General features: G+C 40.3%; 5 protein-coding genes across 16 annotated transcripts in view; 3 read left to right on the forward strand and 2 right to left on the reverse strand.

The window, feature by feature from the left end:
- Positions 1–390: 390 nt before the first annotated feature.
- Positions 391–27027, reverse strand: part of LOC124213132 (ribosome assembly protein METTL17, mitochondrial) — a 28161-nt gene continuing 1524 nt past the window's right edge. For 3 of the 7 annotated variants that reach the window (XM_046614065.2, XM_069133913.1, XM_046614070.2), the window contains exons 3-12: positions 26770–26942; positions 2772–2826; positions 2542–2695; positions 2027–2423; positions 1791–1944; positions 1565–1708; positions 1297–1386; positions 1050–1188; positions 818–956; positions 391–577 (exon numbers count right to left, since the gene is read on the reverse strand). In XM_046614065.2, coding sequence (XP_046470021.1) covers positions 487–577; positions 818–956; positions 1050–1188; positions 1297–1386; positions 1565–1708; positions 1791–1944; positions 2027–2423; positions 2542–2695; positions 2772–2826; positions 26770–26942 — 1536 coding nt within the window. In that variant the 3' untranslated portion in view covers positions 391–486. Of the gene's footprint in view, positions 578–817; positions 957–1049; positions 1189–1296; positions 1387–1564; positions 1709–1790; positions 1945–2026; positions 2424–2541; positions 2696–2771; positions 2827–3486; positions 3696–26769; positions 26943–27027 lie in introns of those variants that run through there. The other 4 variants (XM_046614068.2, XM_046614067.2, XM_046614069.2 and 1 more) reach the window with 4 other exon arrangements.
- Positions 3108–8959, forward strand: LOC124213131 (solute carrier family 53 member 1). Of its 6 annotated transcripts, none has more exons than XM_046614058.1 (11): positions 3108–3337; positions 3995–4148; positions 4251–4513; positions 4654–4915; positions 5127–5302; positions 5415–5516; positions 5800–6037; positions 6125–6319; positions 6668–6837; positions 7074–7207; positions 8492–8959. In XM_046614058.1, the coding sequence occupies exons 1-11, from the start codon at positions 3269–3271 to the stop codon at positions 8739–8741; spliced, it is 2013 nt and encodes a 670-aa protein (XP_046470014.1). In that variant the 5' UTR covers positions 3108–3268; the 3' UTR covers positions 8742–8959. The 6 variants fall into 6 exon arrangements, with proteins under 6 accessions (XP_046470014.1, XP_046470015.1, XP_046470016.1 ...); XM_046614059.1 differs by lacking the exon at positions 8492–8959 and adding an exon at positions 7641–8484; XM_046614060.1 differs by lacking the exon at positions 6125–6319.
- LOC124213133 (uncharacterized) lies at positions 9269–16298 on the forward strand. Its single transcript, XM_046614071.2, has 7 exons — positions 9269–9843; positions 12681–13301; positions 13447–13725; positions 13840–13906; positions 14059–14220; positions 14323–14428; positions 14512–16298. The coding sequence occupies exons 1-7, from the start codon at positions 9750–9752 to the stop codon at positions 14614–14616; spliced, it is 1434 nt and encodes a 477-aa protein (XP_046470027.1). The 5' UTR covers positions 9269–9749; the 3' UTR covers positions 14617–16298.
- Positions 16592–19411, reverse strand: Pms2 (mismatch repair endonuclease PMS2). Its single transcript, XM_046614057.2, has 5 exons — positions 19191–19411; positions 18926–19085; positions 17584–18848; positions 17104–17353; positions 16592–17005 (listed from the first exon to the last, which is right to left on the reverse strand). The coding sequence occupies exons 1-5, from the start codon at positions 19275–19277 to the stop codon at positions 16671–16673; spliced, it is 2097 nt and encodes a 698-aa protein (XP_046470013.1). The 5' UTR covers positions 19278–19411; the 3' UTR covers positions 16592–16670.
- Positions 22068–26406, forward strand: LOC124213134 (venom protease-like). Its single transcript, XM_046614072.2, has one exon. The coding sequence runs from the start codon at positions 23023–23025 to the stop codon at positions 24133–24135; it is 1113 nt and encodes a 370-aa protein (XP_046470028.1). The 5' UTR covers positions 22068–23022; the 3' UTR covers positions 24136–26406.

Consider the following 27027-nt stretch of genomic DNA (forward strand, 5'->3'; position numbering starts at 1 on the left):
TAGATCTTTGCAATCTGAAAAAAAGTCTCCATGGGCACGACCCTCCGCCGTAAATAGTTTGGGCGCTAGAGACCACAGAACCTTAAACTGTTCATCCGTTATCCAGTATTCCTTTGTGGGAGAAAAAATACGAAAAAAATTATTACTTCTGATATATGAATACAACTTAGGCATGTGACCGGTTATGGCCACTTTAAGTTTATGGACACATCCCCTTCTCCAACCTCAATTTTACATGGTGGGAAATTGGGAAAATTTTTACCGCATATAAAATAGCCACGCAACAGTTATGCCTAAAGATTGGCATCCAAAGATACACCCGTGTACTGTTTAGCCGGTATTAAAAAGGGCGCAGTTTACATTTGAAACAATTAGGCAAGATCAAATGGATGAGATTACGACGTGTATTCATTAATGATATACCTATATTTACACGTTTATTATTTACATTGTCAATCGTGTTACAAAAATATTTAATCTTAACATTTAATCACTGGAGGCTGGTTCTTCTGGATCTATGATTTGAAGAGGCAGTTTGTCCCCCCAATCGCTGTGTCTGGCACATTTGTATAGCGGTCTGTAATCATTGAAGATTAATATGCTACCGTGTAACACGAAGCTTAGTTTAAACGGTAAGTTGACGTCTATTTTTCAGTAACGTAGGCGTAACGCTATCGAGAAATAGGCACAAGTGCGTAATTCATACGTATTGGATTGGCGGGTGTGGGACAGGGACGTTTTTGTGAAACTTGACTCACGCAGTACTTTCAAAATCACGCGAAACAGAACTTCGTTTGGCACAACAACTCTTACTCACTTTCCGTGCTTACTGGCTGTGAAGACAATCTCCTCGAGTTTCCCTGTCGCTGTACAGATCCGACACATCGTATGCTTTGAACGAACCAAACTTGGTCTGACAAGTCTGGGCCACTGTGGATCATCTGCAGGACGCTCACCTATCGCCAAAAATATCGTAGTTTAATTTTTATCCTGATAAAATGCAGGATCGAGAAAAGGAAGGGAAAAGAAAAAATCACTGAAAGAATAACCTTTCTTAAGGACGACGTACGAATATCGTTCCTTTTTCAATTCTGATTGTTTTCCTACCGACACGGTGAAATAAGATGATTGGAAGTTACATGGTGTTTTGTCAACGATATATCTCGGGCAGATGATGTCGTGGGGACACTGAAATCAATCCGTTTATCCGTGAAAACTTCATAGACTATTGACATTGACTAGCGATAAGATTTGACTGCAGCCGTACACTGTGGACAGCTGCTTTCGGCTACTTACTGGTGCGAAGACGTGAAACGGATTCGGATTGTCAGTCTCCAAGGATTTACTGGACATATCCAAAACAAAGTCACGGGCCTCGTTTACAATCTGTACACATTAACGACACGAAATAGAAGCAGGCTTGAACTCATAGCGTTCAAGTGATCTTAAATACATATATATAAAATGATGGCAAATGGAAATTTACTATCAGTCTATGATTTTTCATATTTATGTATGCTCAGTTTATGGATTTGCGCAATGGAAAATAGTGTAAGGTGAGTACCCTGAATCCCGCATTTGTTCCCTGTTCAACGATGATTAAATAGTTGTTAGTCCGCATCCAAAGATTTAAAACTACTTCAAGCCTTGCTTGCGCGTTCGGCAACTCCATTAACGAAAATGCCGAAACGACGATGTCTGATTTTATCTGAAACATGGAAGAATAGGTTTGAAAACGAAGTTAACCAGCTGATGAGTTTACGGTATTGAGTTTAGCTGATTAATCTCACCCTTGCTGACGATGGTAAAAATTGCCGAAAGTAAACTTCCTTGAGCTTGGACGGGTGATTCGCTATTATGGATTCCGCCAAGCGATGCATGTCTCCCGAAGAATCTACGCAGTAATATTCATTCAACGATGTTATCCAGAACTGAGACGCCGCCCTAGGACAAAAAGGAAAATTTTTTTTAACTCGGTATAAGACCCCTTTCCTCCAATATTTTCGATAAGAAGGAATTAACCTACCATGTGACTGTGCCGATTCCAGATCCAAAGTCAAACAACGCTTTCGGCTGAAATTCTTTATCAGCCAGGTGTATCTCGTTAAATATCTGATATAATACTGAATATTCCTGAGCTCCACGAGCCAGCATGTAACATAGGCTTTTGTAAGCATCGTATTCCACAGCAACCCAAGCGTAAACCCGCTGCTTCAATTTAATTTTAACGTTATACTGATTTCTTTTCCAAAACTCGTCTATTTCATCGTTAGATAATTTACTTAGATCGACTTTTCTCGACACTAATTCTTGCACTTCCGTTAGTTTATCAACAAATTCATGTTTTTCCAAGGGTGGGTGGCGCTGTTTTAAATAATTAGCTAGGATGCCAGCCACTTTGCGCAGAGGTTTCACTGGATGATCTGCGACGTGAATTTATAATTAATTAGGGATTCATTAACGCGTTGTGTCCCAACTCAATCGCAGTGCAGACAGTGAATTTTAAATCTAAACAAACAAGAGAAACAAGGATTCGAATACCTGCGGTAGCTTCAACCATCGCTTTTTCGATCCATTCCGGTAATTGCATGGCTCGTGACTTTATTATTCCGGGATGTCGTTTTGGATTGAGCTCATCTGTTTCTATTTGTTTATTCACACTCTCGTCAATTTTCACCATCGCCCTCGCCGATGCCTGAGACGCAAAGACGAATTTTACATTATCTATTAGGATTTAATTGTAATTAAGATACTCGACTTGTTATTCAAACCTCACCCATCGCTTCTGTATGGTTTCCAGTGCCGTAAATCTTCGCAACATTGTTACTGAAAGAAATTTTATTCATTATAAAAATCATCGAGCTTCGCTTGCCTGCTTGTTCAAAACAATTACGTCTGATACGAAATTTTTCGTTTGAAAGACCCGTAATGTAAATGAAAATGGAAACCACTAACGTTATCTAGTTTAATTCCTTTGAAATTGTGCGCTTCGCTTCTTATATTTTCTCAAGTAGTTTCTGCTCTAGAATTTTTATAGTCTATGCAAGGACATAACCCAAAATACCGCATCCATTCAAATGCATACTCATGAGCTATCTACACATACTTGTGTGTGTATGTCAGATCTGTTTGCCAACCGTTTACGGTTTATAAATAAGTCGATGAGTCTTGAAAGACAGATTCGAGGATGGGAATTCAATTTACCAGCGTAGCTCAAGAGGACCAGTTTTGATTGAAATATAGAAACGAACGCGACAAGTGCGATACAATGAAATTCGCGGAACACTTGGGCGCTCATATAACTCCGGAATGGAGAAAACAGTACATTAATTACGAGGTAACCAGATAGTTGATGAAATCATAGTTTTATATCACGCATGTATATAGCAGAGTGTCTTGACCGTTTGAAATGACATGGAGAATTGAGTTTCCATTCATGTAACCCACGTCCAAATACATCTAATATCCAATATTACATTTACTTACAGAATTCGTTCTAGATTACACTACTCTGACTCTGTCGTACCGTCCTGTTTATTGATTGATAATAATTTTTCAAAACGATTTCTCGTGTACTACACCGGTTGTTTCAAGTAATAACTAGTTATAACCTAAAACATAAACAGATCAGAGTATCTTCGAAACACGCTCTCCAATACAGACTCATCGAGTCTGTGCGTGGTGAACACTGTAAGACAATGAACAAATATCCAATAAGAGGTTCGACTCAGACAAGAATCTTGACAATTTTCCTCCAGGCACTTTCCAGGCCAACATCCCTGGCCATAATCTTGTATACACGCGATCTGGTGGTGAAAGCTTATAATAATAAAAAGGCGGTAGGCCACTGAGGTTTCAATTCAAATATTGCATCGACTTTTATGCGCTTTTTCAAAATTGACGATTGATTGACGAACACAAGTGAAAATTTCGAAGGAGAATCGTTGATAATTAGTGTTAAATAAAAAATGATAAAAACGCTGTTTTGATTAAGGAAATGAAGGCCTTGTTGTACGCTGCGATCGAACAAGCTCCAGCGGTAGAAGCTATCGAACCGCATGTTTTGGAAAGGTATTTCAGTAAATTTGACGAAACTTTCTTTCACTATTGTGACAAGGAGCTGGCAAAAATCAACACGTTTTATTCAGGTGATTAATAAATTGTGCATGACTCACAGTATTATTGCTTACATACTTGGCGTGAATTGAAAAAAAAATATCCGATCTTTAAATCGAAACTGGTTTCTGCAGAGAAGTTGGCGGAGGCGATGCGTAGATACGCAACCCTTACAAGTGAGCTGAGTGGAGTTCAAACCGTCGTCGACGAAGTGAAATCCGGTGGCCGTAAAGGCCCGTATAATGGACGCATTATTCACAAGAAGCCAGTACCGGCGCGTAAGATTCGGGAATTGAAACTTGCCTTTTCCGAGTTTTATCTTTCGCTGATACTGCTTCAAAATTATCAAAATCTGAACTTCACCGGGTTCAGAAAAATCTTGAAGAAACATGACAAAGTGCGTTGCATATCGGTTCATAAATATTCGATATCACTTGATACATTAACAGTGTGTGCATAATATCATATCATATTCTGCAGATGCAGATAACGCGTAAGATTTCATATATATTACAATCGGGAAATGGATGATTTCAGTTGTTAAACGTTGAAGTAGGGTCGAAATGGAGAGCAGAGCACGTCGAGGGCGCGTTATTTCATATTCACAAAGACATCGACAGACTGATTGGTGAAACGGAGGCAGTATTCACCCGCGATTTAGAACACGGTGATCGTCAACGAGCAATGAAACGTCTACGTGTCCCGCCCTTGGGAGAGCAACTCTCGCCCTGGATAACGTTCAAAGTCGGCCTCTTTTCCGGGGCCTTTGTAGTCCTACTCGTGGCCGTTGTGCTTTCCGGTAATGATGAGCCAGGGCAAAGCGAGAAATACCTTTTTTTTGCAAAAACAATTTGTCCACACGGAAGTAATCTGCGTCGTTACAACTTGACCAATAAAAATTTTATTGGAAAAAAGGTATTTCTACCCTTTGCTCGATTGGTTTCGACACCCCCTCAATACTAAGGTGAAGGGATCCAAGGATCAATTGCATCAACTCAATTTTATCACAGGGGCCTATAACAACGACAGAAGTGACTGGAGGGTATTGTGTAGGCTCTACCGTGGTCCGTTCTTGATGATACAATTCTTTTTTCTCATGGGAATAAATGTTTACGGATGGAGATCCTCAGGGGTTAACCACGTGTTAATCTTCGAATTAGACCCACGAAATCATTTGTCGGAGCAGGTTAGATAATACTTCCATTACACGTACCATATCCATAAACAACGGGAAATATAAAAATAAGACCAATTCAGCCGTCGATCGATCATCAATTCGTACTAATTCTCATTTTCAGCACATCATTGAAATGGCGAGTATTTTTGGAATCGTTTGGACCTTGTCGGTGCTCGGCTTTTTATACAGCGACAATTTAGGAGTCTCCCCATTTGTACAGCCGGTAATTTGACAAAGCGGAGATTGGGCCAAAGTGGATTTTCTAGACAATATTACGATTCTCGAGGGTCTGTTAATCCTTCGCCAGTAATGGCTCTCCCTTTCGAGTTGTAGGGGTATCAACTTATTTGTCATCTAAGAATGGAAAGAAGCAAATCCACTCTGCCCTAGTCACTTCCTATACTAACTTGACGATATTCAATACTTATTCGCCAATTGACAATGCCGTTAGTTGGTCTCGATTGAATATTCAATCATACAATGAGAGTAACCTTTAATTCGCGCAGGTTCTGCTGTATGCAGGATTAATGGCATTCCTTTTCAACCCGACGAAAACTCTGCGACACGAGGCTAGATTTTGGGCGTTGCGAGTCATGGGGCGAATATTTTGTGCGCCATTCTTTTACGTGGGATTCGCCGACTTTTGGCTTGCCGATCAGCTCAACTCCCTTCAAATCGTCTTCCTTGATTTGCAGTACTTTGTCTGTTTCTATACGAAGAACTCGTCATGGACCAGAGTTACGGGTGAGGAATAAATACGATACATGAAATAATGCAATTACAGTGTGTCAGTATGAATTTCAATAGTCAATCACATTTCACATGATATAGATGCGGAAGTCTGTATATTACACGAGCACTCGATGAGGCCTTTCGTGGCCTGCCTGCCGGCGTGGTTCCGATTCGCTCAGTGCCTAAGACGGTACAGGGATACGAAAGAAATTTTCCCTCACCTGGCAAACGCATCGAAATACGCTACGAGCTTTTTCGTCGTCATCTTCTCATACCTTCACCTCGCGTACGCCAGTAAGCGATCGCCTGGTGTATAATTCTTTTACGTTAAACTCTGTCGCAATTATTGGAAAATGTCCTCATGACGTCAGAGCCTAATAGTGGGCGCCATTGTACCACCGCATAACCTAAGTTTTTCATTTTAATAGTGGCAAATCGTAAAATTCTTGGTCTTTGAAATTACTCATGTCACATAAATGAGTGAATCGTAATCAATAATATACATGTTCTATTATCCACGCGCGAAAAAATACGGTCAACGGTCAGCTGTCAGCCTGGTTGCATTGGTTTGATTTTTTTCCACCAGACGACGCATCGCAAGGTGACTATCCCAATAACTTATAATGATTTCCGTGCCTGCAGATCGTTACCAAACAACAACGCAGAACCCGTATTTCTACCTCTGGGTTGTCGCGAGCGTTGTTAGTTCCTGCTTCGCCTATACTTGGGACGTTAAATTAGACTGGGGCCTACTCGAAGTGCGAAAAGGCGAGAACAAGTTTCTTCGCGAAGAGATTGTTTACTCCTCGCCGGTAAGTTTATTTTCTCTCAGAATTAAAACCGTTGAACAGTTTTTGCGTAATTCGAAATATTACGATCTATGCGTTTATAGAATTGTTTTACGCAATGATAACTTTTTCGGAATCGCGAACCGTGTTCGATATGCGGCACATGAGCGCTTGCAGTTTGCAGCGAACTTCAGTTTGCAACGTTATATGCGTGTGAGTGTGTATCGATTGTAAAATGATTTGGTTACGTCACGCCGCAGTATTACTACTACTTTGCGATCGTTGAAGATTTTATCCTCCGATTTGGTTGGGCATTTTCATTATCTCTCACCGAAATGGGCTACGTGCATGCCGATCTGATGGTCTCCATCGTTGCACCCTTAGAAGTATTCAGGTGCGCATCGACGAGTGCATGGAAGATAATATACGAGGGTTTAAGAACATTGGCCAAGCTTTCATAATTGCATTTAAACTGGCTATAACAACTATGTGTGATCTTTGATGGAATTTTAGCTAAAAAAATAGCTTCAATATTTCTAAACCCTGCAGTTCGAACGTTTGATATGTACACGTATACGTAATATGTAACTAATAACGCGTCCGCATGTCTTTTAAAAGGCTTTTCATTTCCATCACATATGTGCTGTCCTATAACCCAAATCCATATATGGTACTTGGCAAGTAACACATTTTTCTCACGTATGAACATTTATTGACGTTTTAGTCAATGTGTCAATAATCGATGCTGATGTCATCGGTATCGCCTAGTTGCTCGGTATCAATGTAACTCAAAGTATCTCTTATCCCTGGTAAATAACATCGTATAGAAGGTACATGTGGAATTATTTGCGGCTGGAAAACGAGCACCTCAACAACGTTGGAAAGTTTCGAGCGGTAAGAGACATTTCGATTGGACCAATGCGTTATGACGAATTTACTGATCGGGGACCCGAGGGTGCCATGCGTCTTATGGACGCGGCTGATGACGACGGCGACGAAGACAGCTGCGACGGTGTGCGGTGATAACGAAGTGGAAGAACCTGAAACGGGAAGACGATCTCAATTCTAAAATATTACAAATTTTCTGCGTAGGTTTAATTAAATGCATGAGGCGTCCTCCACCAATTCAGTAACTTTTCTTTGTTATTCTCTCGGATCTGTGCCATAATTGGTTATATAGTAGTACAGTACTACAAGGTACTCTCCGTGAATTTTTTATGATTTTTTAATTTACTCGTTTCGGAGTTGGTTTTTTTTCTTCCTTGAAACCCGTATACCAGGAAAGCTTGATCGATCTTCCGTGATATACGGGTTTTAAAAAAAATAAGCCATTTCCGAAACGAGTTATTCGAAAAATCCGAAACATTTCACAGAGAGTATCTTTGGGTAATAATACTATGTAACCAATTATGGAACAGATTCGAGAGGATAAAAAAAAGTGGCTGATTTGGTGGAGCGCGCCTCATACATTTATCTGTATTCTGTAATGGAAACACAAGCCTGGCTTATACATGTATATAAATATCGTACAATATCAGCTAACTGCACGTTTTGCCTTTTGTTACGTTGTTAATAATATTACCATCGTGATATACACAATAATACGTAATTTTGTTCGGAATATATATTGTTCGTATAATATTCAGCTAATCTATATAAACGATTGGATTGAAAACAGGCGATTCGTTTGGAACTTTTTCCGCTTGGAGAACGAACATTTGAATAATTGCGGTAAGTTTCGAGCAGTCAGAGATATATCGATCGCACCGATCGAGCGTTGCGATCACACGCAAATATTGCGAATGATGGATGCTACGGACGGGGTGCGAAATCGTCGGAATGAAGAAAAAAACGACAGACCGAAATCGAAGTCGAGCTGCACTTTAATGCCCGACGTAGAAACGACGTTGAAAGATTTCAGGAACTAATTTACAGATTAGATTATTTTGTTGAGGATTATTTCAACAAATTTGAAAGTACATTACTCCTAGATCCTTTTATAGTATCCGTTGTACAACGTCTCATTACAAAATATTTCATCACTTACAACGCCGTATGCACGAGAGTGTCAGTTTTATGTACCCAGCTGTTCAACGCCGTGTAAACCAATATTATAATATTATGTTAATAATATTCGTTTCACCGATCAGTTGTTAATTTATTCATATCGGAGTGCATCAAGAATATTTATCAAGTCGGAACCAGACAATTGAGTGTATATTGAATTTAAGAAGGCTTGCCGCTCATTTCGAAATTGGTATAACACGTGAATTAGTAAATTGGTGAAATGGTTGGAAATTATTTGGAAATTGACTAAAAAAAAAAACGTCGGTGAAGCTGTAGGAGAATGAAAAAAAAAATACACACATATACACTTATACGTACTTAAGTAGCAGTAAAGGATACAGGTGGCGCAACAACGGCTTTAACCGCGATAAGTCCGTCCGAGGCTTGATAAGCTCTGCGAGTCGGACGATATATACGGCCTACATGTACGAGGTAAAGTCATGTAAATTACTGTGCCAGTGGAATACAGAATACAATTTATACCGGACGCGGTAGAAATCGTGCGATTGCGGGCCTCGGACATCCAGTCGTATGATTATATGAAATTATTAAAGTCGCTTAATTCGTTCGCCCGATTTTCGAACAATTTTCCGAGAGTTGAACTTAGATGCCAACCGCACCTGCGGTAAGCCGGCGGGCATGGTGTACAGGTGTATGCGTGCCTAGTAGGGAGGTTGCGGAGAAGAGGGGGGGTGAATTTCCCGAGGAGCAGAAGCGCGAGAATATTGATTGAAGCTCGAGGCGACGGCGCAAACTCCGGGGGAATACTTCGAGGACTTCATGAATGACACCTTGCATATGGAAGGAGCGATCCGTTGAGTTTTAAATCGCTATTATCAGCTGTGCCGCGGGTTAAGGAAGCGACGAGGATGCCCCCCAGGCCTTTCCCGTACGCGTTCCTCGTCTTGCTCGGTGTTGTTATCTCGGCGTTTGCTGCCCAGGATTTTCATCGCTATCTGCGAGGTACGTTCAACAACGGCTCTTCTGTATGCACAATAATTATTTTCTTCTTCCAATCTGACACATCGTCAATAATCACAGTTGCAGTGCTGGTTGCTATTCGAATTAGGTACCGATTTTTTTTTTCCACATCCTTGACCTTCGTCCTCGAACCAGACTTCGATATCTTTCATTCGGACAGTATGTATGTACGTATAATACGTACTTTAGGCGTGAATTCGCGAATACTTACCGATGATACACAACGCACCTTGTTCACGTTGCTTACCAATTTCGCTTTATCCATGTATTCTTTCCTTCTAACGTGTGTTTCACCCACGTGACTGTATCTCTGCACTATACGTTATGTACCAGATAAAAAAGGTCTCTATCGTATGGAAATTGGACTTACACGATGTGTGAGTATTCCGCAAGTATTATCCACCCCGAAAGTTTTTCTTATTGTGTAACGCCCTCCGAAGGCGTTTTAATCAAATTCTGGCGCGTTATTTTTCTGCCGACAATTTACGCACTAAACCATACTGGCCATTCGTGTGGTAATCGAATGAACGAATTATTCGAGCAGAATGCCAACTTGTAGTTACACTTATTGTCAGCTTGTGTGATAAGTGACTCGTTACCAGCTCCGCGACACCTGTGGATTCATCAATTCATGTGTTCCAAATATTAAGACATTGGTCAGCGCGAATCACCGATGAACGCTCTTCGTTCACAGCATTTATATATTTTTCTTATTCCATAGACACGGTATATGTCTTCAACTAAAGGAAGTACAAGTGACATCATCCGTAGAGAGATATTTATAAATATATTTTTTAATCTAATATTTTAATCTTATACTAACAATAAGAACGTACTCCTGATTTTGCAGTAGAAACCAACGACAATGCTTACCGTAATTATCACAATGATGTTTACCGGCGTTATACTTACGTTAATTTTTTAGGATCACCTACTTTTTGTACTTTTTGTAGGTCCGCGGGTAACTTGATATATTTCGTAAAAATTATAAACAAGACACGCCCTTTCACTTTCCTGTTACATAGCTTTTACATGCAATAGTAGAGATTTATGTACACTTATTCTATAAGATAGTTGAATCAAAAGGGAGCATTTACCTGGGCTTACTAGAAGGCGCAGTACGTGTTTCAATTTTCACGTAAATCTATAATTATTGACGCGAATTATTACCCTCGTATAATCTAATAGTTGTTCATAATCTCGACGTACGTCTGATACTTTGTACAAAACATCCGGGTGTATAAGAAGATCATTCCGTATTTTGTTGAGAATCAAAGTTATTAAAACTGCAGGGATTGTCAAACTGAGCTGCGTTTAATGACTATCGAAAACTACGAACATCATTTCTGCACAACATAGGCGTCGAAAGTACGGATCAACTTTGTCGCGAACTGTCGGTGATAGGTATTGATTAGGTGTGAGGAAATGGGAGGAAGGCGTGAATTATATATTTAGAACTAAATCTACCCGGCATCTCCTGTTACGTTATTGCTTTTGACTTAATTTGACTGACGTGATTAGACAAAACTGGACAGAAAAGTACGTCCGCGTTGCAACTGAATCGTTATAACATACACACTGTACGAAAATTGCCCGCTGTATACATACGAATATGACCTGGCCAAGAATTAGGGTGTAACAAATAGCTATATCAGGCTTGGATTATTGAATGGGTTGGCACTTGAGAGTCTATCGCGTTAGACACACTATAGGACAGGACTTATCAAACACCATTATCTTACCGAACCGGAAACTCATTTGCCGGCAACAGTTTGCTCTCGCAGTTAGCCGCGACCATGCAGCGGTCATATAAAATCTATAATTGGTGAAAGATGCGGAGGTTCCCAGTATTTTTGGGAAAATGATTGCAATTTATTGATAATAATTATCGCAGGCGGATCGCAAGCTTTTCCTATGAATTACATTCCAACTTTATTCATAAGGTTTGTCTTGAAAGTACGTGATAGTTATATTAATCGAGCTAATTTCTAGCGTGTGATAATTATTTTTGGGTCACGGGTATTGCTGAATAATAAAAAGGCACGATGCTTAAGTTTACGAATATTCATGGAGTTTCTATGAGAATTCCTGCGGATTTGCATATTTCTTATTGTGTTTATAATTGCACATGGAAAATCGGGAGTAATTCCCACAACCTTGCCGAAATATCTCTTTTGATAAAATCTGGAAACATCCAGGTAATTAATTTATCGTTATGACAAATTCACAGAATTGCAAGCAGCTAAAAATATATTTGTTCTCTAATTATGATCGGGTTGACTGAGTTGTAAAATTCTATGAACTGCAGGTGAAAATGTAAAACAATTTAGTAATGGTGCAGCGCATCGCAATTATACTATTACGCGTAATTAATGCAGAGGTGAAGCTGCGGTGTTTCTTCAATTTCAATATTTAATCCGATGACCGACAGTCCTTTACTGTCCAAACTCTATATGTATAATTTATATCTGCAGTTTTTTGTCAACCCCGTGAATATTCAAGGCGCTCATATCGCGATCCGACACATTAGACATGTTTAATAATTTTCAATAGTAGTGATATCGGACCGGTCTGCGTACAGATCCCGATACCGAAATTTTACCGACAATTTTAGCCGCTTCACAGCCCGGACACAAACCCACCCCCATCCCGGAAAAAGGGTTTGTGTCCAGACTGTAAAGCGGATAAAAGTGTCGGTAAGATGTCGGTATCGGGATATGTAAGCAGAATCGGCCCTATATCACTACTTTCAACATCACCGTCGACCGCACTTGCAGCACATAGCTCCGATATACAGGCATGCAGTTTCCTCCTTCCAGATCTGACGCCAGAACCTTCTTCCGAAAACTTGGCTCTGACAGACCTGCAGACGTGGTTATTAAAGCCACGAAATCACGATGCCGCCACTTACGGTTCACTGCACTACCCAGGCTCGAAGGAATTTATCGAAGGAACTCGCAGATTCCTTGAAGCTTTGATTGACAAGTCGAGGGTGGCGGTCCATCGAAGGCTCGGCAAAAACCACCGTTTCAATGAAGGCGGCACGGTTCACCGACCATACGCGGGACGGTATCACCCCAGAGAGTCGCAACCGTTTCTGATACACCCGAGGTATCCTGTGTTCAACGAGCCACTGGCTGAAGCGACGTCCCGCCAAAATCTGCAGGACTACCAAACGGCCGAACATCGTCACCGTAGCCAGGATGGCTTGAAACACGAAATGAAGAATCGACCGTCACTTGATTCTTCTTCAGCAGATCGTTTTCCCTCCAATCACCAGGAGCCGGAAGTTGGTGATTCAAGAAGCCACGCTAATGAGAACGAAGTGAAAGGAGGTGAATTCTCTTACATGTTTGCTCAGCCGAGCATCCCCGATAAGCAGCCATCGTTCGCCCGGACACCAAACGATCCAGGCTACTATGATGGTCTCGAAGTGACGCGTAAGTATTCCTTAATCGTTTGTCGATTGCGAAATTAGGTTTCGTAGGTCACAAAACAATAGATTTCCCGTGAGTCACGCGTACCTTATACCTAAGTAATGATCCGCTGTGCCTACAACCGCCGTTTTCCTTTACTTTTTCCCAGAAACAGATATGGAGGACTTCCAAGACAAGAAAAGAACAGAGCGAACCCAGGAGACCAGCGCGGACGTTAGACCGAGTCACGACCAGGAGTTGGTGAAATTAACTGAAGTAAATTTTCCGACGGATGGCAATAGCGACGACAGTGACAACGACAACGACGGCTACGATGACGAGGACGATGCTCCAAGAGCTCCTCCAGAACTTCAGCGTCGCGCCGAGTCACACGGTCCCTTGGTCACATCGGTTGACCGCAAGATCAACAATGACATCTATTTTGTTGGTACGTGGAGGAGCGTTTATCCTATTCCTACCTTTGCGGAACCATAAAGTATGCTTTTGTCTTATAGCTGCATCCTACATTAATACGTGCATGACTTTCTGCATCATGTTTCAGCGGTTGTAGCTGGTTGCAGCGCCGCTGCTATGTTCGTCCTAGTGCTGATCAGTCTCACCTGGTGCAGGTATGTACGATCCTTAAAATGTTTCGGTATTTACAATTATTCGGCCTGTGTCACTCGGTTGTTAAAAAATATTAGGAAGAAAGAAGTGTACTGTATGAACAGAAAAGAAACTGTGAATTTGGAATAAGAGTAACATATCCCGCTTCCTACAGACTTCAGCGCGGAGCTAAGGCTGCAGCGGATGTCGAGTATCCGGCATACGGCGTGACGGGTCCCAACAAGGATACATCGCCCTCGGGTGATCGGAGGCTCGCTCAATCCGCGCAAATGTACCACTATCAACACCAAAAGCAACAGATCATTGCCATGGAGAGGTACGGAGTATCAATGAAATTCTTCTTCCTTAATTTGAATCCGATCAGCCGATTCGTGACGCAAATGGCGTTAAAATTAATGCGAACATACTGTTTTCGCAGTCGAACCGCGGCGGCTCGAGATCCCGGCTCTGTGTCGGAGGCGGAAAGCGACGAGGAGAACGAGGAAGGCGATTACACCGTATACGAGTGTCCAGGACTCGCCCCGGTATGTATCAGATTTATTCAGTTTCACAGCGACAGACGATGACAATAGTCGGTGTTCCACTTTTGAATGTGCGTGTTTTGAAGACGGGGGAAATGGAAGTGAAGAACCCGCTGTTTCACGACGACCCAACCCCTGCAACCCCGGCGGGACCGGGGCAAACCAACCGATCATCAGAGGACCACATGTAGTTTCGACTGGGGCGCAATAGACCCTAAACTGCAGAAACCTTCCCCTGCTGGGTTTCCTGGTGCTTAGTTCACTCTGAATGTATCATATCCAAAGTCTTTAATCCAATAGTATACATACATTATAGATGTACACACACACACACACACACACACACACACACACACACACACACACACACACACACATTATAAATACTATACATAATTAGTATGCCATACTGCAAAATCCTATATGACTATTTGTACTGTGAGACGAATCTTTTTCGTATATCAATAACTATAAATGCGAAGTAGGTATGTTCGCGTATTCTTTCGAGACGCATAATGAGAGTCAGCCGCGCTGCGAGGAAAACGAATAAGTAAATTAATATCAAATCGAATGAGAATCCTATACAATGCCTACATGGAACTCGGTTTTCACTCGGGGTTATTTTTATACCTAGTGTGGTTTTCACAATATACGGATTAACAAACACTACGAGTAATCCGCGATATCAAGTAATCTCTGCGTTTCATTCTTCAGCACGAACTTGAAATACGTGTAATTCATCCATCGTATCGATTGCTCTCACGATTGAAGTAAAGTCGAGGTTTTGTTTGCACGATGTGATATGCGAGAGTTTTTGGTTTGAATTTCACACAAAGAACCGGGACGATTCGATTACCGTCGAATCGTATACCTATTTGCACTTACTAACAAGAGTATAATATTGCTTCCTACGTCCAAAGTTCAGGAAATTAAAAATATCATCTTCCATCTCTACCGATAAGCTTATTAAGAGCAAATTAACTTTTCTCAGCGACGTTACTAATGTTGCATGTCATCGTCACATGGAACTATAGGTACCGATAATTTGAGAAATCTTACAGAATTTTTAAATTGTGTTCTGCTTTGAACAGAAATGTTTACTTGAATACAATATTATTTGGTATTATAGTTGCATATTGTGAGAGAGGAAGAGACAATTTTCTCCTTATAAAAATGCAGGTAATTCTTTTCGAGTAGGTACATCACATTTACGGGCTTCATTCGTTTCGTCTATTTTTTTATGAGTATAGAGAGTGACTATTTATCGAACGAATATATGAAATGCGAAGGCAAGGTAGCTCACCGAAGAGAAATACGGATTTTGGGATGCTAGATTCTTATTCGTTTGAGTATTTGTAAAGTTATATATCATCAGCCGTACGTTTCACACATTGACTATCGTAGTGAGGATTAAATCAGTTTGTTGTTAATTTTGTTTTTCTGTGGGGCCACCTTGCATATAGCAGAACTTTGAATATATAAATATATTTACAATTGAATATATATATATATATATATATATATATATATTAACAGACGTACCTATGTATACATCCGACTATATCTACAGTTGAAAAAGAGACTTTTATTGATGTTATAATGTATAATGAATCAAAGAATTGAAAAACCCATTCTAATAAAGTATAGCGTGGCTCTTTTAATAATATTTTTTAGTAATATACCTATGTAATTATGCGGATCTCAACACGGATCAAGAGTCGTAGGTCCAAGTTGTTTTGCATTATACGCATTCAGTTCGTAAAAAAAAAAATAAAAATACCGAATTAGCATAGCGTAAAGCACCTTCTTGTATGTATACGTACATGCTATATAATATTAATTTTTTCTTCCACACGTGGTATTGCTAATATATGGCAAATTTTATTAATTTACGCTCTTCCAGTTAGAAAAAAAAGAACAACAAACCGCTAGTGTCTAGTGTGTATTAGAAATGATGTATTATTATTTTACTAAATAAATGGTTTATTTTATAATTTGTTCGAACATCTTTAAATTTTTCGCAATAATCTTCATTACTTGAAAATTACCACAAAATCCTGCAGAGTTGCAGACTGTCCGTAAAAACTTCCTAATATCTGCCGGTGCTTCACATGTTCAACCACTTGTTCAACCGTTGTCAACACAAAAATGACGGACATTCAAATGTTTGGAAAATAAGCAAAAAATTTTATTTCTATCACAAAAATTGCTGACAACATGCTTAATAGTAAACGTAAGTAAAGGGTCAACGAGGTAGCAGTGAGAGGCACAATAAATGTCTGATCGTAGGCCTCCCATGCGGACAACTCCAAGGATTCTTTATTTGACCCATCTGCGTCATAAGGCGACGCATATCGACATCGTTCAATGCTTTTCCTACCATGACAGCTCCACGGCAAGCTCGCGAGGCAAGCATTTGCCGCACTCGACTTGGACGAGGTATTCCATCTCCGCAATCGATACTGTCGTCACTTCCTCCTTCCCTTATCAGAAACACCAACTCCTCTATGTCTTCTTGACCAAATTGCCAATTTCCACTAACAGGTATTCCCGTCACCTCTACGCGATTACCTGGATCTCCTGGGGGTAATCAAAAAATATATTTTGTTCATGTTTCTAGTAATCAAAATTGCTTTCTGACATAACACTTATGTTTATCTCCATGACATCAAACTTACCCTGATCATTTATTTTAAACGTAAATCCATTGTCAATAAAAGTTTGTTGGTGCTCGATCAGTATAGTTTCGTTGAGTACGGCAAGATTTAGTTGCTGAGGGGCGATCAACTTCTGAGTACGAAGTTTTGTTTCCGCTTGCAATTTTTCAAAACGGTACTTTTCGTCAGTGGCATGCTGGTCCACGATAAATAAGTCGTCGTCAAGCCGTGCGACGATAAAGCCAAGATTAAACTGTCCCACGATCTCCATCTGCATTCATAATTCAGATACTCAAGATGCAAGTGTGCGACTGCAAGGAATAAATTACCAAATTAACTGGATATGCTAGAAATAACAACCCTGCATGGTTGAAATTCAAATTGTGATTAATTGTTGATATCGTTGAAATAATGAAGACAGCCATAAGAACTGCAGCACCTAAAATGCGTATGAGGCCATAAAACAGTGACGGAGTGAAATGAAAATGTAAGTAAATAGACCTTATCAAAGGAGTCTTTTGTCAATTCTCGGCGTAATTCCTGCTCTGCGTCTTTACAAAGATTTGGTTCTATCTTTGTTCTAAATTTCACTTTTCTTGCTAGATTTTGACCATTTATTCCTTGATGTGCCTTACAGGCGACAAGAGATTGTTTTATCAAGTCAAGATTAATTTCCATTGTTGTTGTAGTTGACTTTGTCGAGTACCCGAGTCGTGGTAGATTTCTTTTTTTCTCATTTATTTCTGTACGATAGGATACAAGACTGTTACTATCTTCTTGAATATTAATCTCAGTATTTTCCGGAGTAAGCTGCTGCCTCTTAGCTGGTGGTTCTTCCTTAGCTATGGAAGATGAGGTTCTCTTAAAGGTAAAATTAGGTTCGACCAGCTTAGCAGCGGTCAAGCTTCCCAGCGTCTTTTCCCAAGTTTGTAGAAGGCTCGACTTGAGACTGGCCAAAATTAATGATTCTTGTATTAAAAATATGGTTCTTTTGTCAGGGGTGACATTAACATCTGCGCAATCTCTCTTCAGGTTTAAATTCAAAAATACAAATGGATATTGTTTGGCATTGTACTTGTGATAAACATGATTAACAAGCCTTGATACTTTCACAGGATCGCACGGACGACCGTTGACATAAAAAAATTGTCTGTCTGGAGCAGAACGACCCATGGAATGATCGCAGCTCGAGACGTAACATTCCCAGAAGAAATTGTTTTTAGACTTTTCAATGACGTCAGAAGGTAGTCCATATTCTTGAAGTACAGAGTCCTCCGGTAAAATTTGTTCAACTTGAAGTAGTCCGTCGAGTGATTTTTTACCAAAAATAGATAGTATATTATCTTGGACACTGGTTGCGCCGAGAGTTCCCAAAACTTGAGAGGATTGTTTCCCAGATATGGTGTTACTGCACGTGATCCTAATATTTGTAGAGACTAAACAGTATCCATACAGGACCTGGATTGCCTTTGAGAATTCCTTTTTATAATTCCTTTGAAACTCTTTAGCTCGGACGGGAAGAGCTTTGAAAAGATTTCGAATGAATACAGTTGTACCGACTGCCCTAGCACATGCCTCTTTTTTCTTTAATAATCCATTTTTGTCAAATACCAGCTTGTAGCCATGTTCCTTGCACTTGTGCCTGGTAACAATGCTCAATTCAGAAAGCGCGCATAAGGAACTTAGCGCTTCCCCTCTGAATCCAAAAGTTCCAACCTCGGTCAGGTCAGAGAAGTCTCGAAGCTTTGAAGTGTGGTGTTTCAGCCCTGGCCAAAAGATAAGAATGCTCCGCGTAAAGCACACAGGTAATTGGACGAGGTGCCGAGCATTGTAGACTACAAACCTAGACCCTCGAAGTCTTCCTCAAGTACTCCGCACCCATCGTCGCTGACGCTAACGCAAGTCCGTCCGTGATCGGTTAATTTAACCTCAATCAATTTGGCACCACTGTCCAAACTATTTTCAACCAGTTCTTTAATCGCAGTGGCTAAATCCAGAACAACCTGGAAATTTCGATTCGAGTTACATGTACATCATTTCAAGTCATGCGATCCTTGTGATTTTTGTACATTCGTTGAGAACCATAAGTAAACAATGTGTAACCTAACCTGCCCGGAGCAAATATGATGAATGGCATCCTTGCTTATCGGCTCTATTTTTTTCGACGTCTCCGCTGTTGGTATCGCCTCGTCCATAATTTATAATTCAAAGTTACTTGCAGTGATCTTCGCGATGCGCCTATGTCGCATGCTTCCACAAATTGTGTTCCAGACACACCTCAGTCTACACGCAAGTCTACAGAAACTTACTTTGAAGTGCCGGTATTCTAGCAAGAGGGGGGGGGGGGGGGGGGGGGTAATGAACGCGGAGATACATCTTCTTGAGTTTTCCATTTCCTGTTAGTGCGTGAGCACTGATCTTTCATTTAAAGATGGGGGATTCCCATTTGTGATCGCTATAATGAGAGTTTCTTGGGACTGACAAAAAAATAAAAGGTGATGGGAAATCAATTACTTTATTAAGTTAGTTTATTAATATTTTGGGTGTTCGAGGGAAAAAAAAAAAAATGGTCAATTATTTTTATGAAAAATTTTGCCTGCTGACCCTCCATTTCCGTAACTCCGCAGAAAAAAAACAAACGTAGCTGTCCATCAATGAGCCAGGAAGAAGAAAAATATATTCTGAACGAAATGATTCAATTTATAATAAAAAATTCGATTAATTTTTTGTGCCTAATCAATCATTTGCGTTTGTCAAGTGACCATTTCGTAAAAGAAAAAATCCCTTACTGGTTCATTGAACGATAGCTACATGTAAACGAATTAAAATGCCGTTTGTTTTTTTTCCAGATAACCAGAGTGTAAAAATCCTGGAAACCAGGCGCCGCGGTTTTTTCTTTCTTTTTTTTTTTTTTGAACACCTAAAATATCAATAAATATAAGCTGAAAATTTCTAAAGTAATCGATACAACAGTTGAAGTTTTTCTAAGTCACGACAAAACTCTCATTTCGGCAGTTATAGTATTTTGAGGGTAGACGGATTAATATGATAGTGTTAAGTTTTTACTGTTGGTTTCTTAGAAGAACGAATTTTGCTTTGCGATTCCCAATTTTTCGGTATGCGAATGCAATTACGTACTTATAGTGCTGCATATTAAAACTCATGAACAATACGAAAGTATAACGCCTTTACGTCAAACAAATGTATTACTCAGGGTCATCGAACTTTGCAGCCGAGTTCAAGGTCCATATGCTTTTTTAAGGCGATGCAGTACTTCTGCCTTCATCGACCGAGCAAACTCACACTAGATTTCTTGGCCCCTGAAATGCAGGGAATGTGGGAATAGTAACAAGTGTCAAAAAACCGTAAATTTTTTTACAAGGCATATTCATTGTGCAAGTCACGTTGATATAGCCACGGAAAAAGGCGCAACTTGAACACAAGAAGCGCGATGGCACCTGTTACCTGAGGTGGTAGCGAGTTCCGCAGTTTGATATATCCACTTATTGATAAGGAATGAATAATTGGCTAATTATGATTCGTTACGAGTCGTATTTATTATACGTATAATGACTGACTTTATCCGCTTGATCCGCCTCAATCTTTATACATAAATCCACTTGTTGATAAGGAATAAATACTTGGATTACGGTTCGTTCATTTGGACTATGTTCCACCATTCATTGTTTATGAGAAATGAAAATTCAGTTGCTTTGATTGTTAGAAGAGTTGACAAAAAATGTTGATGATCATACTCGATCAGCCAGGTAAAACGTGATATTACAGGTGAGTGAACAAGTAATATATGAGCACATTTATCATCTTGTTCATTGTCAGAATGAGTTACCGAGAAACAAAGTCAGCGCCGGGATATTTTTGTAGCTATAATATAAGAACAAATTAAGAATAGTATGTGGGTTGTAACACTTTTTTTCGGGTAAACTCTTACAAGGGTTACATACGCACATCTCGATATGTGTTATTGCATAAACTCTCTTGTTGTTAGGTCACGGGTGACCCTGATGTTCCGGAAAAACCAACTCACAACCCACGTTAAGCTAAGCTTATTAATCAAGTTAATCGTCCTTCTTTTCTTATTTATGTAACGCGTTGTGACAGGTGCAACGAATACCTTCAACGACTATCGCAACATACCGCCGACGCAGATAGTGAGAAGATGACGTGATGGGGAAGTCGTTCTGGTGAATCACGAACCAAGCCTGCCAAGCCAGGATGATGCGAGTTACGCCGTGATGCCAAGCTGCTGTGGTGAAACCACGAGCGACTTGAAGGACGAGGACTTGATCATCCTCGGACCTCCCGGTACCCAGCTACGTCGCGATAGCCGGTGTCATCCGAAAGCATCCGATCGTACGAGGAATATCAGCAGCGAAACTTCGGAGCAGGATCCTTCTCTGGGCGTATCGCACCTCATCCCCTTCACCCAAGTAACGCACCTTATCTTACCGCAAGTGTCAATTACCGCACAAAGAGGACTACAGAAAAAGACATTAAGCATCCAAAATACTGTGACCTGAAGAAAACAAGCCCACGGCTATGCATTCGAGATATTCATCACTTTCCAATGAACTGTGATAAATTTTCATTCATTATAAAATCGATTATCCATAAATATGTACATACCTACATACACGTAAGTATGGCTTTGTGTCAGAGGTAGAGGCATAATGGTATGCAACGATAGCACCAGTATGAGAACTGGAATGTTCGAGGAATCGTGCAGCGATACTTTGATGAATCACAATTTTATACCTGTGTAACAATCATACCTCAGCATAACACGGAAAAAGTGAATTACGCACACCGTGATGAGGTTTTTTTTACGAGTATTATAATCAGGTTTGCCTGGATTTTCCAGGTGTCTATGTATCTTATTTTTAAACATGTTTCTGTAGTGAAATATAACTCAACGGATGGATTAATGGATTGGGGAAACCCGTTTGAGACTCCAGGCTGCTTGATACTTAAAATCCTGAGGCGAGACCTCAGTTGAGTCGTGCGTCACAAGCAGTGCGGCTTCACACTTGTTTTGTCTCCAAACTTTGCAGCCTTTCTACTCGTGTAAAGTTTATCTTAATACTTTGTCACACTTGTTTGACATAACTGAGGTGTAAAACGTTCGCGGCATCCACAAAAAAGATAAAATGCAGGGCCACACCACATGGAACGGGATGCGTGGGTTTTGTCTACTTGTACTCTTTTGGTTCAATCTACATGGACTAAGTCATTCAGCCGCTGTGAATCCTCAGCTACCCGAGGGAAGCCCATGTCTACTGGATACCGGTCTAAAAGGCATGTGCGTAAAGGCTGTGGATTGCCCGCAAAAAATAATGGAGATTAATGCGAGAAACTACACCGACGATGGTCGTTGTGGGTTTGTGAAATTTGACGAGATAGTTTGCTGCACCAAGAAATTTTGAGGATCCACATCCTACGAAAATTGTTTCACACAAAAGTTGTCAGGTTTGGCCAGGACGATCTGATTAGTTTTTGAAAGTTGATTTTGAAGTAAAATTTCAAGCTTTTCACTATTTTTTAATGAAAGGGACTTTCATACTTTTTCCTCACCCTGTATAACGTTACTTTTTCATAATCGGTCAAATCATATACTGTGTTAATATCGGAGTGATGAACAATTTTTTGCTGTAAAACAGGTTCTTGGAACAAGTCAAACAGGCTGTCGGTAATAATTCTGCAACTTTTTTTCCTCCCGTGTGCACTCTAATCGTAAGGGTCAAGATGGCATCGGATGCGAAAACTTGGCTAATTTAGCCGATTGTGGGGGAAATTCGACCGTTGACCTTACAGTTAGTTGCGCGCTGTGCCGCAATCGACGCGCATTTCTAACAAATACTTCTGGCCCTTCTGGCATTCATCAATCAAGGTTTCTTCTTGAAGTACCGCAGGCAATTTCTAAGAATGGAAATAACAGCGTGGACTTGGATGTGTGTACTTCATTTGATATTACTTAATCGATGCCGAGCCGTCCACCGAGTCGTTGCGGAAGATCTAGAACTTTACGAAGGTAGCAGGTGTCGTTTGGGAGGCGATGGGGCCGAGCAAGGCGTGTGCGTCAAGTTAATCAACTGTCCAGTAAGAGTGCAGCAGGTACGTGCGGGGAACTTTAACGAAGGCGGCCGTTGTGGTTTTTCCAGTTTTCATGAGATAGTCTGCTGCAGAGAGCTCTCGTCAGAGCAACTGAAGGAGCAATCGAGACCAGCCGAAGCAGCTTGCCGAGAATTCCGAAGGACGTTGAACGTTGACGGGCCACCCGCAACTTCGGTCATGCCCTATATGGTGGCGTTGAGTTTCTCTTCGCCAAAGGATGAAGATGCTAGTGGAATGATCAGGTATGCCTGCGGCGGGGCTTTGATATCCCATATGCACATCCTAACTGCAGCCCACTGCGTCACTACCAATATCGACGGATTTAAGCCTGTTCAAGTTCTGTTAGGCAGTATGGATCTTTCAAAACAGAATCAAAACATTATTGTACCAATTGCACGGATCATCAAACATCCCCGGTACGACGAAAGCTCCAACCACAACGATATAGCCATCATAGAACTCCAGAACCCTGTCGAGTTTACGAGTAGTGTGCAGCCGGTGTGTCTTTTGACGAAACCCTTGTCAAACCTTGTTTCCGAGAGCGCAAATTTCATAATGTTGGGTTGGGTATCGACCTTTGTTGGCGGAAGCACACACACCCGATTAATGAAGGCTGAACATCTGCATCTTGTTGGAGGGAAAGACTGTTCGGAGAGTTACAGTGATCTTCGAGTTCAGATTCATCCAATCGAATCGAACGACACAGTGATTTGCGTGTGGGATCCTAGCATCGGTAGAAGAGCAGACACGTGTTGGGATAACACTGGAGGAGTTCTCTTGATCTCGTCGCGGGAATTTTTATTTCTTGCAGGCGTAACGGCGTTCGGACAGACATGTGGTGGAAGCAGACCTAGCGTGTACACGTCGGTCTTTGAGCACTTGACTTGGATCGAAGATCAGGTATGGCAGCGTCGCGATTTCTAATTAAGCACGCTACGAAACAATTTCATTTTGCAACGAGTCAAAATTCGTACAGGGCGATTCGAATATCGTCGAAAATTAACTTGTTACGCCGGAATGGTTGAATATTAATTAACGAAACAAGCGAAACGAACACGATATCTACGCTGAGCAGTGTAATGCGACGAAACATATAAGCACTGATTTTCCTTTCCTTTCCAAGTTATTGTAAATTGCTCGTTGTGGAAAAACCGAAATCGTAATGGTCACTGACAATGAGGCTATAGTCTCGTAAGAAAACCGGTCCTCCTTGCATGGATGAGGTCACTTAAGTTCGCATGATCAAGGTACAGTGAACCCACTGAATATACACGCCGGTGAGATTTGTGCGCTAACCTCTCTTAAGAGGTACCTGAGGAAGCGGCACTATTCAGAGGGGGTTTATTCAGAGGGTTCAGCGTATCTGTTCAAGATATAATTATAACATGATACGAGAAATTATCTTTGACCGAACAATCGGTGAATAAACATAATTTGGTTTCATTATTGAACTTGAGCATAATCATCCTCCTTACATGTTGAGACCGCAAAACATTAAAAATTGTGTGCCGTTCCAGTAAGATTGGTCGTTAAAGTTACAGTCAGTGAAAAAAAGGAAGAAAAATGTCGATACATAAGTTAAACACAGTGGCAAAACTACCACTGATTTTGTGACTGAAAATTGATTTTTCAATAACTTCAAAATCGCGAAGATTGCGTTAGATTCGAGGGGCAGACGTAGGTGGTTAAGGCTGAATATTAAATGATAAAATAACAAATTGTATCCTAGACGCGTACGTACGTGCGCTTGTGTTTTTCATAATATTTGGAATATAAACGTTTCAAACGGATTTATTGGATATGTACTATTAGAGTGGTTCACAAAGAAAGAAAAAAACATTTTTTTTGTGCTGCCTCCTGATAAAACTGTTGTATATTATGAAAAAAAATCTGCTGCACATTTGAGCTCGATCGGAAGAGATCTGGAGGTCCCGTTTTCAAGTTTTCCTTTTCACATAGAAATAACACGTAAAAAATGCTAACCTTAACTCACTGGCAATTTCGCATGAAATTATAGAAGTAAATGAAAAATGTCAAGAGACCTTTTTTGTAGGCAACAATATTTTGTAAAATAAATAAATAACAAAAGCTTTTATTTTATGAGAATTTAAAACGAATATTTTTGATCGTTCAATTTTATCAGTTTTAAGTTTTTGTACTAAATATTGTTGCCTACACAAAATAGAGGGTGAATGTCTCTCGAAGCGATTTGCTTGAGCCAGTAAAGGTGATTTTGTGTACTGCATCAATCACTCTGATTGTGAGTTATTAGTTGAATACGCTTCAAAAGAAATAATGAGAGTGTCACATCCTCGATGCCCTCTGCCCTTAGATATTAGGTACATTCTAAATTGTTTCATACGTTTTCTTGATATCATGCAATTTTGTACCGTTTTCTTCAACCGCTTGCACGATTGTTTCTTTTTTTCCGTTCTTTCTTGTGAAACAAAATAATCTTAATAACTATTTAGGTAAGCCACCCGCATGCGTGCGTCGGAGGGATTCTTTTAACATTTGCTGAGGACTAAATTGATGCCCGAAAATACCGAAAGGTATTTTCGAGGACAAGACATCTGGCGTACACACGCAGTGTAATAAAACCATCCATCAAATATTACCTGTTTCGGGTAGGATGGCGCAATAATAGAATACGTTATCTTTGCATATATGATGCAAGTACGGAAATTCTTACCCGCACCCGTGGAAAGGCTGGAGTGGGATTACGTAACTAACCCACTACGCTGGACCCAAAATATTATCTATACATACTTGAAACTTCCTCATTGGCATAACTACCGTGAAAATGTAACGAACCAATCAGGAAGCGCGTTAGAAATCTGCACTCTAAAGTACAAATCGTTAAAAAGTGTTGCACTAAGTCGAAGCTAAGCAATTCAACAAAAATCTTTGAACAGAGCAGTCCAGATACGTCTTCTAACTAGAGTCGACCATCAAACAATCTTTTAACGAGACATGGACAGTTCAAAATCATCCCTCAAACAGAGCAATTCTTCGTCCACCTTCGATCAGGGTAATTCACAACATTTTTTTAGATCTTGACGAATTGAATGACTCTAAAGAAATTCCGTGCTTCTAATACTATATCAAATAATATTATTTTTCATAAAATTAACCAAACATTATAATCTCAACTTAGTTTGAATTTGAATAAACTTAATCATTGTGTTCAATTTATATTGTGAGTTAAAACCTAATTAATAACTAATGATAATTCATATCATACATAGTCATCGTCGAGCACGCAGAGCCGCCCACAGCCCGAACCATCAAAATCGACTAAAGGTAAGTGATAACTTTTATTTTAAAAGCCCATCTCTTAATACGAGATTAACCAAAATAGAATAACTCCTCGTTCATCTCAGGTAAACCGTGTTCAAGAACTTTGTCTTAAAACGAGTGTCTAATTATTGTGGCGAGTTGATTCTTTCTTAGATAAATAATAATTACAGTCAATCCAGCCCCTAACGATAGAATACTACGCGGGTATAGTAAATGGCCGCAACAAATTTATGAGAGCCATAAGTTTAACTATTTTACCTCTCCGCCACGCGATAGACGGAGATGATGATGGACAGCAATTTCAAAATCACGCTACTCTCTCGTGCGCCACAGCAACGATATCTGCCAACAATAAGGCTGCATCCTCTTGGCCTGATAGCCTCCGTACGCATTCCGGCTTGTTTCGCGTAGTAATTAGCCAACCGTGGAGACTGTAAGTTTATTGGAAAAACTCATTACTGGCAATTCAAAATTGCTGAATTTTTGTACTATAATGTGTTTCGTATATGTACAGTG

This window comes from Neodiprion pinetum, chromosome 2, assembly GCF_021155775.2.
Source record: "Neodiprion pinetum isolate iyNeoPine1 chromosome 2, iyNeoPine1.2, whole genome shotgun sequence".
Taxonomy (NCBI): domain Eukaryota; kingdom Metazoa; phylum Arthropoda; class Insecta; order Hymenoptera; family Diprionidae; genus Neodiprion; species Neodiprion pinetum.

What these genes read in the sequence shown, in the direction of transcription:
- LOC124213131 (XM_046614058.1), top strand. Translation starts at nt 3,269, where the DNA reads ATGAAATTCGCGGAACACTTGGGCGCTCATATAACTCCGGAATGGAGA. An exon ending in GAAATCATTTGTCGGAGCAG is followed by an intron (nt 5,303 to 5,414) that starts GTTAGATAATAC and finishes TCTCATTTTCAG; the next exon opens with CACATCATTGAAATGGCGAG. An exon ending in CCTTCACCTCGCGTACGCCA is followed by an intron (nt 6,320 to 6,667) that starts GTAAGCGATCGC and finishes CCGTGCCTGCAG; the next exon opens with ATCGTTACCAAACAACAACG.
- LOC124213133 (XM_046614071.2), top strand. Translation starts at nt 9,750, where the DNA reads ATGCCCCCCAGGCCTTTCCCGTACGCGTTCCTCGTCTTGCTCGGTGTT. An exon ending in TTTTCATCGCTATCTGCGAG is followed by an intron (nt 9,844 to 12,680) that starts GTACGTTCAACA and finishes TCCTCCTTCCAG; the next exon opens with ATCTGACGCCAGAACCTTCT. An exon ending in CAATGACATCTATTTTGTTG is followed by an intron (nt 13,726 to 13,839) that starts GTACGTGGAGGA and finishes ATCATGTTTCAG; the next exon opens with CGGTTGTAGCTGGTTGCAGC.
- Pms2 (XM_046614057.2), bottom strand. Translation starts at nt 19,277, where the DNA reads ATGGACGAGGCGATACCAACAGCGGAGACGTCGAAAAAAATAGAGCCG. An exon ending in ATCATATTTGCTCCGGGCAG is followed by an intron (nt 19,086 to 19,190) that starts GTTAGGTTACAC and finishes CGAAATTTCCAG; the next exon opens with GTTGTTCTGGATTTAGCCAC. An exon ending in GTTTAAAATAAATGATCAGG is followed by an intron (nt 17,006 to 17,103) that starts GTAAGTTTGATG and finishes GATTACCCCCAG; the next exon opens with GAGATCCAGGTAATCGCGTA.
- LOC124213134 (XM_046614072.2), top strand. Translation starts at nt 23,023, where the DNA reads ATGGAAATAACAGCGTGGACTTGGATGTGTGTACTTCATTTGATATTA.